Source organism: Coregonus clupeaformis, chromosome 22 (genome assembly GCF_020615455.1).
Source record: "Coregonus clupeaformis isolate EN_2021a chromosome 22, ASM2061545v1, whole genome shotgun sequence".
Lineage (NCBI taxonomy): Eukaryota > Metazoa > Chordata > Actinopteri > Salmoniformes > Salmonidae > Coregonus > Coregonus clupeaformis.
The window spans coordinates 3,603,336-3,618,473 of NC_059213.1; the positions used below are offsets into that span (position 1 = coordinate 3,603,336).

The window sequence follows — 15,138 nt, forward strand, 5'->3', positions numbered from 1 at the left end:
GTATTTGGTAGCATTGCCTTTAAATTGTTTAACTTGGGTCAAACGTTTCAGGTAGCCTTCCACAAGCTTCCCACAATAAGTTGGGTGAATTTTGGCACATTCCTCCTGACAGAGCTGGTGTAACTGAGTCAGGTTTGTAGGCCTCCTTGCTCGCACATGCTTTTTCAGTTCTGCCCACAAATGTTCTATAGGATTGAGGTCAGGGCTTTGTGATGGCCACTAAAATACCTTGACTTTGTTGTCCTTAAGCCATTTTGCCACAACTTTGGAAGTATGCTTGGGGTCATTGTCCATTTGGAAGACCCACTTGCGACCAAGCTTTAACTTCCTGACTGATGTCTGAGATGTTGCTTCAATATATCCACACAATTTTCCTTCCTCATGATGCCATCTATTATGTGAAGTGCACCAGTCTCTCCTGCAGCAAAGCACCCCCACAGCATGATGCCGCCACCCCCGTGCTTCACGGTTGGGATGGTGTTCATCGGCTTGCAAGCAACCCCCTTTTTTTCCCAAACATAACGATGGTCATTATGGCCAAACAGTTTCATCAGACCAGAGGACATTTCTCCAAAAAGTATAATCTTTGTCCCCATGTGCAGTTGCAAACCGTAGTCTAGCTTTTTTATGGCTGTTTTGGAGCAGTGGCTTCTTCCTTGCTGAGCGGCTTTTCAGGTTATGTCGATAAAGGACTTGTTTTACTGTGGATATAGATACTTTTGTACCTGTTTCCTCCAGCATCTTCACAATGTCCTTTGCTGTTGTTCTGGAATTGATTTGCACTTTTTGCACCAAAGTACATTTGTCTCCTTCCTGAGCGGTATGACTGCTGCGTGGTCCCATGGTGTTTATACTTCCGTACTATTGTTTGTACAGATGAACGTGGTACCTTCAGGCTTTTGTAAATTGCTCCCAAGGATGAACCAGACTTGTGGAGGTCTACAATATAATTTTTCTGAGGTCTTGGCTGCTTTCTTTAGATTTTGCCATGATGTCAAGAAAAGAGGCACTGAGTTTGAAGGTAGGCCTTGAAATACATCTACAGGTACACCTCCAATTGACTCAAATTATGGCAATTAGCCTATCAGAAGCTTCTAAAGCCATGACATCATTTTCTGGAATTTTCCAAGCTGTTTAAAAAGGCAGTCAACTTAGTGTATGTAAACTTCTAACCCACTGGAGTTGTGATACAGTGAATTATTAGTGAAATAATCTGTCTGTATACTATTGTTGGAAAAATTACTTGTGTCATGCAAAGTACATGTCCTAATCGACTTGCCAAAATTATAGTTTTTTAACAAGAAATTTGTGGAGTTGTTGAAAAACGAGTTTTAATGACTCCAACCTAAGTGTATGTAAACTTCCGACTTCAACTGTAGATGAGAAGCCGAAATAAATATGACATCCTGGAATTTAAAGCATGCTACATTTGAAATATTATATACTATGAAACTTTCTATTTTCGCATTACCAAAAAGCATACTATTTAGAACGCAAGTACAGGTATTCAGACTCAGCCAGTGAATATGTAAAAGGTGATGTGTGCACAATTGAAAACAAGAGAGTGTGCAAGAAAGATGGAGGGAAAGAAGAATTGTTCCTGCTCATTCCTCTTACCTCTGACCTGTTCTGGGCAAAGATGCCGATATGCTTGTCTCCAGTCGGGGAGTGCCCTCTGTGGAGAAGAGCCGAGCCAATGCACTCCGCTTTGTCTGCCACCTTCACAAAACAAACAGCAAAGATGCTTTGCTTTTCCCATTTGAACAATCATATGAACCATACCGGTTTGAGGAAACTCATTGATATGGATTTCAAAAAAATAAACAAAACATCTATATAAAAAAATGGGCACTGGGAAAATCTCTCATTTGTTAATTGTCTATATATCCTATTCAGTTAATTGGGACATGCAGTCCCTTTGTTAATTGTTAAAATTGACTGTGACTGAAGAACTAACTAATTACCAAACTAGGCTGTAAAATGTCTAAAGTCCGTTGCCCTTAGAGAAACCAACTGGAACTACTTTTTCATCTCACAAAAAATTATAAAATAATTGGCAGTATAGCTCACCTCTCGGTATGACAGCCACTCGTAAGGCTGGTTGGGTTTTCTCGATCCTAGACAGGGCCCATCATCTGGAAAGTAAAAGGCCGTGCCTTGGTGACGACAACAAACTCACTGCGGTTCACTACATGCTTATTGATGGAAAACCATGGTCCTTATATGATATTCTTCTCACAACTTAATACAAAAGTTTAGAATTGTGTGTATTGTAAGATAGTGTTTCGTGTGTATTGCTAGATATATTACTCCACTGTTGGTGCTCAAAACATAAGCATTTTGATGCACCTGCAATAACATGTGCAAATCTGTGTACTCGACCAATACACGTTGATTTGATTTGACAATAAACCACAAGTCAGTTACAACCAGACCAGGGGTTAAAATACTATTTGAAATAATTTCAAATACGTTGTCTGTGCTTGATTGAGCTTGCCTGGTACAATGAAACCAATAGAATGCACACGTGCAAATCCTTCCATCTGGCACTCCAGGCAGACAAAAGCAAAGGCTAAAAGTATTTGAAAGACTTCAAATAGTATTTGAACCCAGTTCTGGTATCAACCATTGGTGCAACTCTGCCGACATATCTTCCAGAGAATCATTACTATATGCAAATAGAGGGTGCTGCTGAAAAGAATAGCATGATGCAGACAAACATTTTTAGTAGAACAACTTTCATGAAAAAGTTGTAAGAAAGCCTGAAACTCTACCTATAGGAATTTAGGGTATGATAACAACTGTATAATATGGCAAGTGGTGATTTCAATCAAATTAGGCATGTTATTATCAAATAGATGTGTTGTGGTTCCCTTGCCTGGTTTTTGCAATATATATATATATATATATATATATATATATATATTGTGACGTCACGAGAGGCTACACAGCTTTCAGCGGGATTGCTCAAGTAGTGCAAGGAGACAAGGTTCAAACAAAACAAGGATTTTATTATAGGTCTTGGGAAATTAACGAAAATATAACAAAATTCTGTTCTCTTGTGGCTCTTTAAGGGTTAACAGTTCAGGGATGTCTCTTCCACATCCAGAATCATAATTCTCACTCGCTCAGATAACTTTTCCCCAGCCTTACTGTAGTCCACGTTGCAGCTAGTGGCCAACCCAGCAAAAAGTCCTTCCAAATGTCTCTCACGTATTTCCACAGGTGCATATATCCAAAGGTGAGTATTTCCCAAAGGTAAGTATCTCCAAATCCTTATATTCCTCATGGAAGTGGACGTGCAGCACTCTTGTCCTCCAGAGAGCCCAGGTTGGAGACTGTGTCTCTTCACCCCCCACACACTCCCTCAGTGTGTCTCTTCCCTTCCCAAACCTTCAGCTCATCAGCTCCTCATTTGTTTCAGCTGCGTGGGAAGATTGGCCATAGAGGGTTGGAGTTCCCGACCATACCAGCAGATGGAGCCATAGCTGTCTGGGTTTGCAGCCACCTCAGGGGGATGTAACGTCCCTCCAGGACACAGCCTCTCGTGACATCACAATATATATATATATACACACACACACAGTGGGGGAAAAAAAGTATTTAGTCAGCCACCAATTGTGCAAGTTCTCCCACTTAAAAAGATGAGAGAGGCCTGTAATTTTCATCATAGGTACACGTCAACTATGACAGACAAATTGAGAAAAAATAATCCAGAAAATCACATTGTAGGATTTTTTATGAATTTATTTGCAAATTATGGTGGAAAATAAGTATTTGGTCACCTACAAACAAGCAAGATTTCTGGCTCTCACAGACCTGTAACTTCTTCTTTAAGAGGCTCCTCTGTCCTCCACTCGTTACCTATATTAATGGCACCTGTTTGAACTTGTTATCAGTATAAAAGACACCTGTCCACAACCTCAAACAGTCACACTCCAAACTCCACTATGGCCAAGACCAAAGAGCTGTCAAAGGACACCAGAAACAAAATTGTAGACCTGCACCAGGCTGGGAAGACTGAATCTGCAATAGGTAAGCAGCTTGGTTGGAAGAAATCAACTGTGGGAGCAATTATTAGGAAATGGAAGACATACAAGACCACTGATAATCTCCCTCGATCTGGGGCTCCACGCAAGATCTCACCCCGTGGGGTCAAAATGATCACAAGAACGGTGAGCAAAAATCCCAGAACCATACGGGGGGACCTAGTGAATGACCTGCAGAGAGCTGGGACCAAAGTAACAAAGCCTACCATCAGTAACACACTACGCCGCCAGGGACTCAAATCCTGCAGTGCCAGACGTGTCCCACTGCTTAAGCCAGTACATGTCCAGGCCCGTCTGAAGTTTGCTAGAGTGCATTTGGATGATCCAGAAGAGGATTGGGAGAATGTCATATGGTCAGATGAAACCAAAATATAACTTTTTGGTAAAAACTCAACTCGTCGTGTTTGGAGGACAAAGAATGCTGAGTTGCATCCAAAGAACACCATACCTACTGTGAAGCATGGGGGTGGAAACATCATGCTTTGGGGCTGTTTTTCTGCAAAGGGACCAGGACGACTGATCTGTGTAAAGGAAAGAATGAATGGGGCCATGTATCGTGAGATTTTGAGTGAAAACCTCCTTCCATCAGCAAGGGCATTGAAGATGAAACGTGGCTGGGTCTTTCAGCATGACAATGATCCCAAACACACCGCCCGGGCAACGAAGGAAGCATTTCAAGGTCCTGGAGTGGCCTAGCCAGTCTCCAGATCTCAACCCCATAGAAAATCTTTGGAGGGAGTTGAAAGTCCGTGTTGCCCAGCGACAGCCCCAAAACATCACTGCTCTAGAGGAGATCTGCATGGAGGAATGGGCCAAAATACCAGCAACAGTGTTTGAAAACCTTGTGAAGACTTATAGAAAACGTTTGACCTGTGTCATAGCCAACAAAGGGTATATAACAAAGTATTGAGAAACTTTTGTTATTGACCAAATACTTATTTTCCACCATAATTTGCAAATAAATTCATTAAAAATCCTACAATGTGATTTTCTGGATTTTTTAAAATCATTTTGTCTGTCATAGTTGACGTGTACCTATGATGAAAATTACAGGCCTCTCTCATCTTTTTAAGTGGGAGAACATGCACAATTGTTGGCTGACTAAATACTTTTTTTCCCCACTGTATGTATGTATGTATGTATGTATGTATGTATGTATGTATGTATGTATGTATGTATGTATGTATGTATGTATGTATGTATGTATGTATATATATATATATATAGTTGAAGTCGGAAGTTTACATACACCTTAGCCAAATACATTTAAACTCAGCTTTTCACAATTCCTGAATTTTAATCCTAGTAAAAATTCCCTGTCTTAGGTCAGTTAGGATCATCACTTTATTTTAAATGTCAGAATAATAGTAGAGAATGATTTATTTCAGCTTTTATTCCTTTCATCACATTCCCAGTGGGTCAGAGGTTTACATACACTCAATTAGTATTTGGTAGCATTGCCTTTAAATTGTTTAACTTGGGTCAAACGTTTTGGGTAGCCTTCCACAAGCTTCCAACAATAAGTTGGGTGAATTTTGGCCCATTCCTCTTGACAGAGCTGGTGTAACTGAGTCAGGTTTGTAGGCCTCCTTGCTCGCACACGCTTTTTCAGTTCTGCCCACAAATGTTCTATAGGATTGAGGTCAGGGCTTTGTGATGGCCACTCCAATACCTTGACTTTGTTGTCCTTAAGTCATTTTGCCACAACTTTGGAAGTATGCTTGGGGTCATTGTCCATTTGGAAAACCCATTTGCGACCAAGCTTTAACTTCCTGACTGATGTCTTGAGATGTTGCTTCAATACATCCCATAATTTTCCTTCCTCATGATGCCATCTATTTTGTGAAGTGCACCAGTCCCTCCTGCAGCAAAGCACCCCCACAGCATGATGCTGCCACCCCCGGGGCTTCACGGTTGGGATGGTGTTCTTCAGCTTGCAAGCATCCCCTTTTTCCTCCAAACATAACGATGGCTATTATGGCCAAACAGTTATATTTTTGTTTCATCAAACCAGAGGACATTTCTCCAAAAAGTACGATCTTTGTCCCCATGTGCAGTTGCAAACTGTAGTCTGGCTTTTTTATGGCGGTTTTGGAGCAGTGGCTTCTTCCTTGCTGAGCTGCCTTTCAGGTTATGTCGATATAGGACTCGTTTTACTGTGGATATAGATACTTTTGTACCTGTTTCCTCCAGCATCTTCACAAGGTCCTTTGCTGTTGTTCTGGGATTGATTTGCACTTTTCGCACCAAAGTACGTTCATCTCTAGGAGACAGAACGCGTCTCCTTCCTTAGCGGTATGACGGCTGTGTGATCCCATGGTGTTTATACTTCCGTACTATTGTTTGTACAGATGAACGTGGTACCTTCAGGCATTTGGAAATTGCTCCCAAGGATGAACCAGACTTGTGGAGGTCTACAATTGTTTTTCTGAGGTCTTGGCTGATTTCTTTTGATTTTCCCATGATGTCAAGCAAAGATGCACTGAGTTTGAAGGTACACCTCCAATTGACTCAAATGATGTCAATTAGCCTATCAGAAACTTCTAATGTCATGACATCATTTTCTGGAAATTTCCAAGCTGTTTAAAAGGCACAGTCAACTTAGTGTATGTAAACTTCTAACCCACTGGAATTGTGATACAGTGAATTATAAGTGAAATAATCTGTCTGTAAACAATTGTTGGAAAAATTACTTGTGTCATGCATAAAGTAGATGTCCTAACCGACTTGCCAAAACTATAGTTTGTTAAAAAGAAATTTGTGGAGTGGTTGAAACACAAGTTTTAATGACTCCAACCTAAGTGTTTGTAAACTTCCGACTTCAACTGTAGATAGATCTCAACTGTATATTATTCAAATGATCAAAATATAGATTTACTAATACAGTTGCTTACTATTAAGAGTATGACTTGTCTGTTGCTGCATGCCTGATACAAAACAAAATATACCCCCCCAAAAAACAGTGTTTGTTTGTTGATTTGTTTGTGGAAGAGTACTCACTGGACACCCGCAAGCCTCGGAGGAAGACCTCGTACATGGTCCGCGCGTCACTGTAGTAGTAAGTCATGTGTTCGTCGCTGTTGTTCAGAATGGACCGCCTGACGTAACCGTCACCCTGTGACGACAGTGAGGCATCGTTAAGAAGTTGGGTCTTATGAATGTTTTGAAATGCAAATTGCACATTTTTGTTTTCCGTTTTGCTACAGTGCACCCTACTGAATAGGACCCAGGTGTACAGTATGTGCCACTGAAATAACTGATCCACTTAGAGCTGGGGTGGACAGGACAGTCTTACCCTGTGAGGGCCGGTGTGTGTGCAGACTTCTATTCTAGCCAAGCGGCATCACATCTAATTCAAGTAACCAAAGTTTTGATTGATGATTATGATTAGGTGATTAGTAGAATAGTAACTGCTTGGCTGGAACAAAGGCATGCATCCACACCGGTCCTCGCAAGGGGAAGATTTATTGGCCATCACTTAATTAGAGTAGTTTTATTCAATCCGGCTTTTGTTCCAACCCAGTATGAACACACCGGATTCAATTAACCAAGGGCTTGATCCATTGAAATGAAAGTGTTACTGCTGGGCAGGAACAAAATGCTTGCCCACTGTGTATCCCAAGGACCATGGTTTAAAAAAAAAAATAAAAAAAAAGGCTAGAAATATTTTTACCAAGAATTTGAATCAGAGACTTTCAATACATTTCATTATTCCAGGCTTCTTAACTTCCTGCATTCAGACAAAGCCTTCAAGGTTATGAACTGTTCAGTAGCTGCAAAAACGTTTTTGTCCTTATGTCAGTGAAGATATAAGACCTATAACAAAGTATAGCAGGTTATAAAGAAACACATGTCTCATGTCTTAGCAAAATAGACAGTAAAGGGGTTTGTCATGCTCTCTGTGTAACCCTTGGGTTAAAATGTTGCAAGTGGTCTAGCTGCTACACTCAGGAATCACTTTTATGTAGCTTGCTGAAATGATAAGCCAAACATCCAAAGGCATTCCCCAGATCCTATTTCGGCCACAATGAGACAGTTCAGGCTGACTTGACACAGACAGATACACAGAGACAGAAACTTGATCATCGTGGTTGTGTCATATTTATAATGGTAGTTCCGTCACACACACACATTACCTATCTTATGGATACCAAATAAGTATTCTATGGAGCAAAAGAATCAGCACAGATTTCAGGTTATTTATACTTGGCTACAGCATGGTTTAGTGCAAAAACAATGGGTATGGTAGGACCCATGTTAGCACGCTCCAAATATTATGGGTTCACGTTTATTAGTCATATGTTATACATCGTCCAATGAAACAGTAAATGATAAGAGTATGAACAGAAAGTAAATGGCATATGTATAATACAGAAAGGCACAGTTTATAGTCAAATATTTACACGTGTATTGGGGAAGAGGGGGATGAGGGCAAGTATATACAGTGAGGGAAAAAAGTATTTGATCCCCTGCTGATTTTGTACGTTTGCCCACTGACAAAGACATGATCAGTCTATAATTTTAATGGTAGGTTTATTTGAACAGTGAGAGACAGAATAACAACAAAAAAATCCAGAAAAACGCATGTCAAAAATGTTATAAATTGATTTGCATTTTAATGAGGGAAATAAGTATTTGACCCCTCTGCAAAACATGACCTAGTACTTGGTGGCAAAACCCTTGTTGGCAATCACAGAGGTCAGACGTTTCTTGTAGTTGGCCACCAGGTTTGCACACATCTCAGGAGGGATTTTGTCCCACTCCTCTTTGCAGACCTTCTCCAAGTCATTGAGGTTTCGAGGCTGACGTTTGGCAACTCGAACCTTCAGCTCCCTCCACAGATTTTCTATGGGATTAAGGTCTGGAGACTGGCTAGGCTACTCCAGGACCTTAATGTGCTTCTTCTTGAGCCACTCCTTTGTTGCCTTGGCTGTGTGTTTTGGGTCATTGTCATGCTGGAATACCCATCCACGACCCTGGCTGAGGGAAGGAGGTTCTCACCCAAGATTTGACGGTACATGGCCCCGTCCATCGTCCCTTTGATGTGGTGAAGTTGTCCTGTCCCCTTAGCAGAAAAACACCCCCAAAGCATAATGTTTCCACTTCCATGTTTGACGGTGGGGATGGTGTTCTTGGGGTCATAGGCAGCATTCCTCCTCCTCCAAACACTGCGAGATGAGTTGATGCCAAATAGCTCCATTTTGGTCTCATCTGACCACAACACTTTCACCCAGTTCTCCTCTGAATCATTCAGATGTTCATTGGCAAACTTCAGACGGGCCTGTATATGTGCTTTCTTGAGTAGGGGGACCTTGCGGGCACTGCAGGATTTCAGTCCTTCACGGCGTAGTGTGTTACCAATTGTTTTCTTGGTGACTATGGTCCCAGCTGCCTTGAGATCATTGACAAGATCCTCCCGTGTAGTTCTGGGCTGATTCCTCACAGTTCTCATGATCATTGCAACTCCACGAGGTGAGAGCTTGCATGGAGCCCCAGGCCGAGGGAGATTGACAGTTATTTTGTGTTTCTTCCATTTGCAACTAATCGCACCAACTGTTGTCACCTTCTCACCAAGCTGCTTGGTGATGGTCTTGTAGCCCATTCTAACCTTGTGTAGGTCTACAATCTTGTCCCTGACATCCTTGGAGAGCTCTTTGGTCTTGGCCATGGTGGAGAGTTTGGAATCTGATTGATTGATTGCTTCTGTGGACAGGTGTCTTTTAAACAGGTAACAAGCTGAGATTAGGAGCACTCCCTTTAAGAGTGTGTTCCTAATCTCAGCTTGTTACCTGTATAAAAAAAGACACCTGGGAGCCAGAAATCTTTCTGATTGAGAGGGGGTCAAATACTTATTTCCCTCATTAAAATGCAAATCAATGTATAACATTTTTGACATGCGTTTTTCTGGATTTTTTTTGTTTTTATTCTGTCTCTCACTGATCAAATAAACCTACCATTAAAATTATAGACTGATCATTTCTTTGTCAGTGGGCAAACGTACAAAATCAGCAGGGGATCAAATACTTTTTTTCCCTCACTGTAAATTGAGCAGTATAATAAGAGCCTGGTAGCAACAGTTGTGATGTGTGTAGCATGAATATGAACGGCATGAACGGAGTATACAAAACATTAAGAACACCTGCTCTTTCCATGACAGACTGACCAGGTGAAAGCTATGATCCCTTAATGATGTCACTTATTAAATCCACCTGAATCAGTGTAAATTAAGGGGAGGAAACAGGTTAAAGAATAATTTTTAAGCCTTGATACAACGGAGACATGGATTGTGTATGTGTGCCATTCAGAAGGTGAATGGGGAAGACAAAAGATTGATGTGCCTTTTAACGGAGTATGGTAGTAGATGCAACTCAATATTAGGAAGATGTTCCTAATGTTTGGTGTAATATATATATGTGTGTGTACATAAGTGAGTGCATGTGTGATAAGTTGCAGATAATCAGAGCAGATGGTTAGTCCAGTTCAAGTGTTCAGCAGTCTGATGGCTTGTAGATAGAAATTGTCTCTGAGCCAGTTTGGACCAGACCTCCTGCGCCGATACAGTTTACCTGACAGTAAGGGAGAGAACAGCTCGTGGCTGGGGTGTGTGAGGTCCTTGACGCCGAGTGCCTTCCTCATGCCCAGTTTTGAGTAGATGATCTGGATGAGTGGGAGCACGGTCCCAGTGATGTACTGGGCTGTCTTCACCACCCGCTGGAGGACCTTGCGGTCGTGGACGGAACAATTCCCGTACCAGGCCGTGGTGCAACCTGTCACTACGTTAAATTGTGCCACGGTAGTATTTGGAGAGCACCCGGGGCGGCATGCCGAATTTCTTCAGCCGCCTTAGAAAGTAGAGACGCTGTTGCCCCCTCTTGACAAGAGTGGTGGTGTTGTTGGTCCATGACAAGTTCTCAGTGATGTGGACGCCAAGGAACTTACATTTATGACTCTACTGCAGTCCCGTTGATGTGGATCAGGGCATGTTCCCTCTGCTTCCTGAAGTCAACAATCAACTCCTTTATTTTGCTGACATTGAGGGAGAGGTTGTTGTCATGACACCACAATGCAAGCTCACTTACCTCCTCCCTATAGGTGGACTTGTCGTTTCTGGTGATCAGGCCTACAACTATGGTGTCGTCAGCAAACTTGATGATTGAGTTGGTGTCGTGCAAATCCACGCAGTCGTGGGTGAACAGGGAGTACAGCAGAGGACTGAGGACACAACCCTGGGGGGGCCCTGTTTTAAGAGTCAGTGTGAAGGAGGTGTTGTTGCCGAATCTCACAGCCTGTGGTCTGCCTGTCAGGAATTCCAGGATCCAGTTGCAGAGGGTGGTGTCCAGACCCAGGGCTCTGAGCTTGGTGTTGATCTTGGAGGGAACAATAGTGTTGAATGCTGAACTGTAGTCAATGAACAGCATGCTCACATAGGTGTTCCTCTTGTCCAAATGTGTTATGGCCGTGTAAATACCATCTTCCGTGGATCTGTTGGAGGGTTAGGCAAATTGGAGTGGGTCCAGCGTGCCTGGCATGCTGGCCTTGATGTGGGCCATGACTAGCCTCTCGAAGCGCTTCATGATTACCGAGGTGAGCGCGACGGGCATGTCACCTTGTTTTCTTGGGCACTGGGAAGGTGGTCTCCTTAAAGCAGGTGGGCACTACAGCCTGGGACAGTGACAGGTTGAAGATGCCTGCCATCTGGTCAGCACACATTGGCCAGGGATGCCATCTGGGCCGGCGGCTTTGTGAGTATTCATTATTTTGAGAGTTTCTCATGTCGGCCTTGGAGAGCAAAAGCACCTGGTCGTGCGGAGCAGCGAGAGTCTTCCTGGATGGCTTGGTATAGTCTGCCTCTGTAGTCTTTTTGAGTCCCTAATGGATTTGCAGAGCTCGTCACTGCTTGCCTTGTACGAGTCACACGCCACCGAGTCGTCTGGGTTTGTTCTGCTGACATTGAATGTTGCAGTACGGGCGCTCAGCAGTGTACGCATATCTCCGTTCCTCCAGGGTTTTTGGTTGGGGGTATGTCCGGATTGTTATTGTGGGTATAACATCAACACATTTCCTAATGAAGCCTGTGTTCCTAATGCATATTCCTCAATGTTGATGGATGTATGTGGACACCCCTTCAAATTAGTTGATTCGGCTATTTCAGCCACACCAGTTGCTGACAGGTTTCTAAAATTGACAGCCATGCCATAGACACACATTGGCAGTAGAATGGCCTTACTGAAGAGCTCAGTGACTTTCAACGTGGCACCGTCATAAGACGCCACCTTTCCAACAAGTCAGTTCGTAAACTTTTGGCCCTGCTAGAGCTGTCCCGGTCAACTGTAAGTGCTGTTATTGTGAAGTGGAAATATATACAGCATACAATGACATTCTAGATGATTCTGTGCGTCCAACTTTGTGGCAACAGTTTGGGGAAGGCCCTCGTGCACAACGCCCCTGTGCACAAAGCGAGGTCCATACAGAAATGGTTTGTCGAGATCGGTGTGGAAGAACTTGACTGGCCTGCACAAAACCCTGACCTCAACCCCATCAACACCTTTGGGATGAATTGGAACGCCGACTGCGAGACAGGCATAATAGCCCAACATCAGTGACCGACCTCACTTGTGGCTGAATGGAAGCCCCGGAGCAATGTTCCAACATCTAGTGGAAAGCCTTCCCAGAAGAGTGGAGACTTATAGCAGCAAAGCGGGGTACTAACTCCATATTAATGCCCATGATTTTGGAATGAGATGTTCGACGAGCAGATGTCCACATACTGATTGAAATACTTTTAGTCATGTAGTGTATTCTCAAAACAATCCTGCAGCATTGGGTCTGCCTCCTCTGTCCAGCACCTCACTGGCTCCCTCTTGAGTCGCTGCTTGTAGGCGAGGAGTAGGAACAGAGAGACATGATCTGATTGGCCGAAGTGGGGGCGGGGGATGGCTTTGTACACGTCACGGATGTTCGTGTATACACGGTCAAGCACGCTGGATCCTCTTGTGGGGCAGGATACATGTTGGTGATATTTTGGGGAAATTAGTTTTAGACGTGCTTGGTCAAAGTCACCCGCAACAATAAAGACTGCTACCGGGTGAAAAGGTTCTTGCTGGCCTGTGATCTTGTACAGTTCGCTGAGTCCCGCCTTGGTGTTTGCTTGTGGCGGTATGTACGCAGCTGTGGTAACATACATGAATTCCCTCTGAATATAGTGGGGTCGGCATGGCGAACTCACCTCATGCCTAACTCACATTTACCTAAGGAGAAGGAAGGACTGATTATTCAAGTTTATGATGATGTAGGCCTACACACTGTACATTTACATTTTAGTCATTTAGCAGACGCTCTTTTCCAGAGCGACTTACAGTTAGTGAATACATATATATTTTTTTTTTACACTGGCCCCCCGTGGGAATCGAACCCACAACCCTGGCGTTGCAAACGAGCTCTATCAACTGAGCTACATCCCTGCCGGATCTACCCTACCCTGGACGACGCTGGGCATGTGCGCCGCCACTGCCGGCAGCGACAGAGCCTGGATTCGAACCAGGATCTCTAGTGGCACAGTTAGCACTGCGATGCAGTGCCTTAGACCACTGCGCCACTCAGGAGTATACTGTACAGTGCGCCACTGTACAGTTATAGTAAGCTTAAGGTCAGGTATATTTTGGGTGAAGTATCAAATGTATACATTACTGGATGTTCATTTAACTCCCAATTGCATTTCCTCTGACTGAAACTTGTCATCTTAAGTTATGGAGGAATACAACAATTATTTGCTTGAGTAATGAGGGTGGGGGAACTGTACAGTGTGTACGTCAAAAACTTCAATGATTCCCTCTACTCTCTATTGATACTTACTCCTCATTTCCGTTCATTTCCCGCCAAGGACCTGAAAATTGGCCCAGGTACTTCTAATACACCGGACAATTTTTTCCCCCGTCGAGGCCCCCACACTAGACCATATTTTTTTTCCCTTCAGGCCCCCATTATTAACCAAATAATGATCATTCTATGCTAAATAAATCTATTTATACACGCCCACGGGCTAAAGATGTTTTCCTCCCCTAGCTCACTCCCCCTTTGAGGATCTGAAATGACTAAATAAAACCAGCTTAAGCTACCTGGAGTGGCAGAGGTTAGAGAAACTGGCCACCTTCCTCTCACAGTGAGTGAGTGAGGCAGAGAAGAGGCAAGATCTGCTTTTCAGATCTAGAAGATCACTTTCACCAGTCAAGTTGTAGTTGGGTAAAGTGGAGTGAACAAGGACAAAGGGGGTGAGTGAGGAGGGGTGGAGGGAGGGGTTCTAATTATCTGGAATGGAACACAGCCTAGATTGTTGCCATTGTGAGGAAGGGGCGCATGCTGACAGGCCCAGTCGCATCCTTGTGGTCTCTCTGGTCCGCTCTGAGTGAAGTTTCCTCAAGGTACAGATCTAGGATCAGCTTCCTCTCACGCAATCCTAACCTTAAACATTCATAGGGAAAATGCTAAACTGACCCAAGATCAGTGTCTATAGGGTAACGTCACCCTATTCTCTGGTCCTCCTGTGACCAGCTGGGAGAACTGTAAATCATTAGGGTTGTGTGTGTGTGTGTGTGTGTGTGTGTGTTCAAAGCTACTGTTACTTCTCAAACAAACAGACAGACCTTTTTACATTTTCAAACTTTTCTGAAACAACCCCTGAGAAAAACTGCCATTTTCAATCTTCACTTAGAAACACCTGAGAAAAACCTGACAGTAGATGCTAGAAGAGAAGACTGCCTCCACCCCTGTATTTCCCATTAGTAATGAATCATCTGTCTGCATAATGACTTTGTACTGTACGTTGAATAGAAGGCTGGCTGAAAGAACAAAGACACTACAGTATTTTTCATTACACCACACATTACACCGCACATTGTCTTTGGTACACACATACACACAGGACGGGAAAAATAACAGATGAGGACTGGAGGAATGTAGTGCTGGCACAGCAAAGAACTTTGTGTTTACGTAGGCCAGAACACAAAATGTCAGGAACAGCTTTCTCAAGTCCTCCCACTGCCAGCACGGGGGTGTGCAAAGATAAATACAGGGACTTACTTGGTTTACACAT

At 43.2% G+C, this 15,138-nt stretch overlaps 1 protein-coding gene across 3 annotated transcripts in view; it reads right to left on the bottom strand.

The window, feature by feature from the left end:
* acsl1a (acyl-CoA synthetase long chain family member 1a) overlaps positions 1-15,138 on the bottom strand; it is a 59,188-nt gene that overhangs the window by 22,078 nt on the left and 21,972 nt on the right. For all 3 annotated transcript variants that reach the window (XM_045206380.1, XM_045206381.1, XM_045206379.1), the window contains 3 exons: positions 7,050-7,164; positions 2,071-2,135; positions 1,618-1,719 (listed from right to left, as the gene is read on the bottom strand). In XM_045206380.1, the coding sequence (XP_045062315.1) occupies positions 1,618-1,719; positions 2,071-2,135; positions 7,050-7,164 (282 nt within the window). The remainder of the gene's footprint in view (positions 1-1,617; positions 1,720-2,070; positions 2,136-7,049; positions 7,165-15,138) is intronic.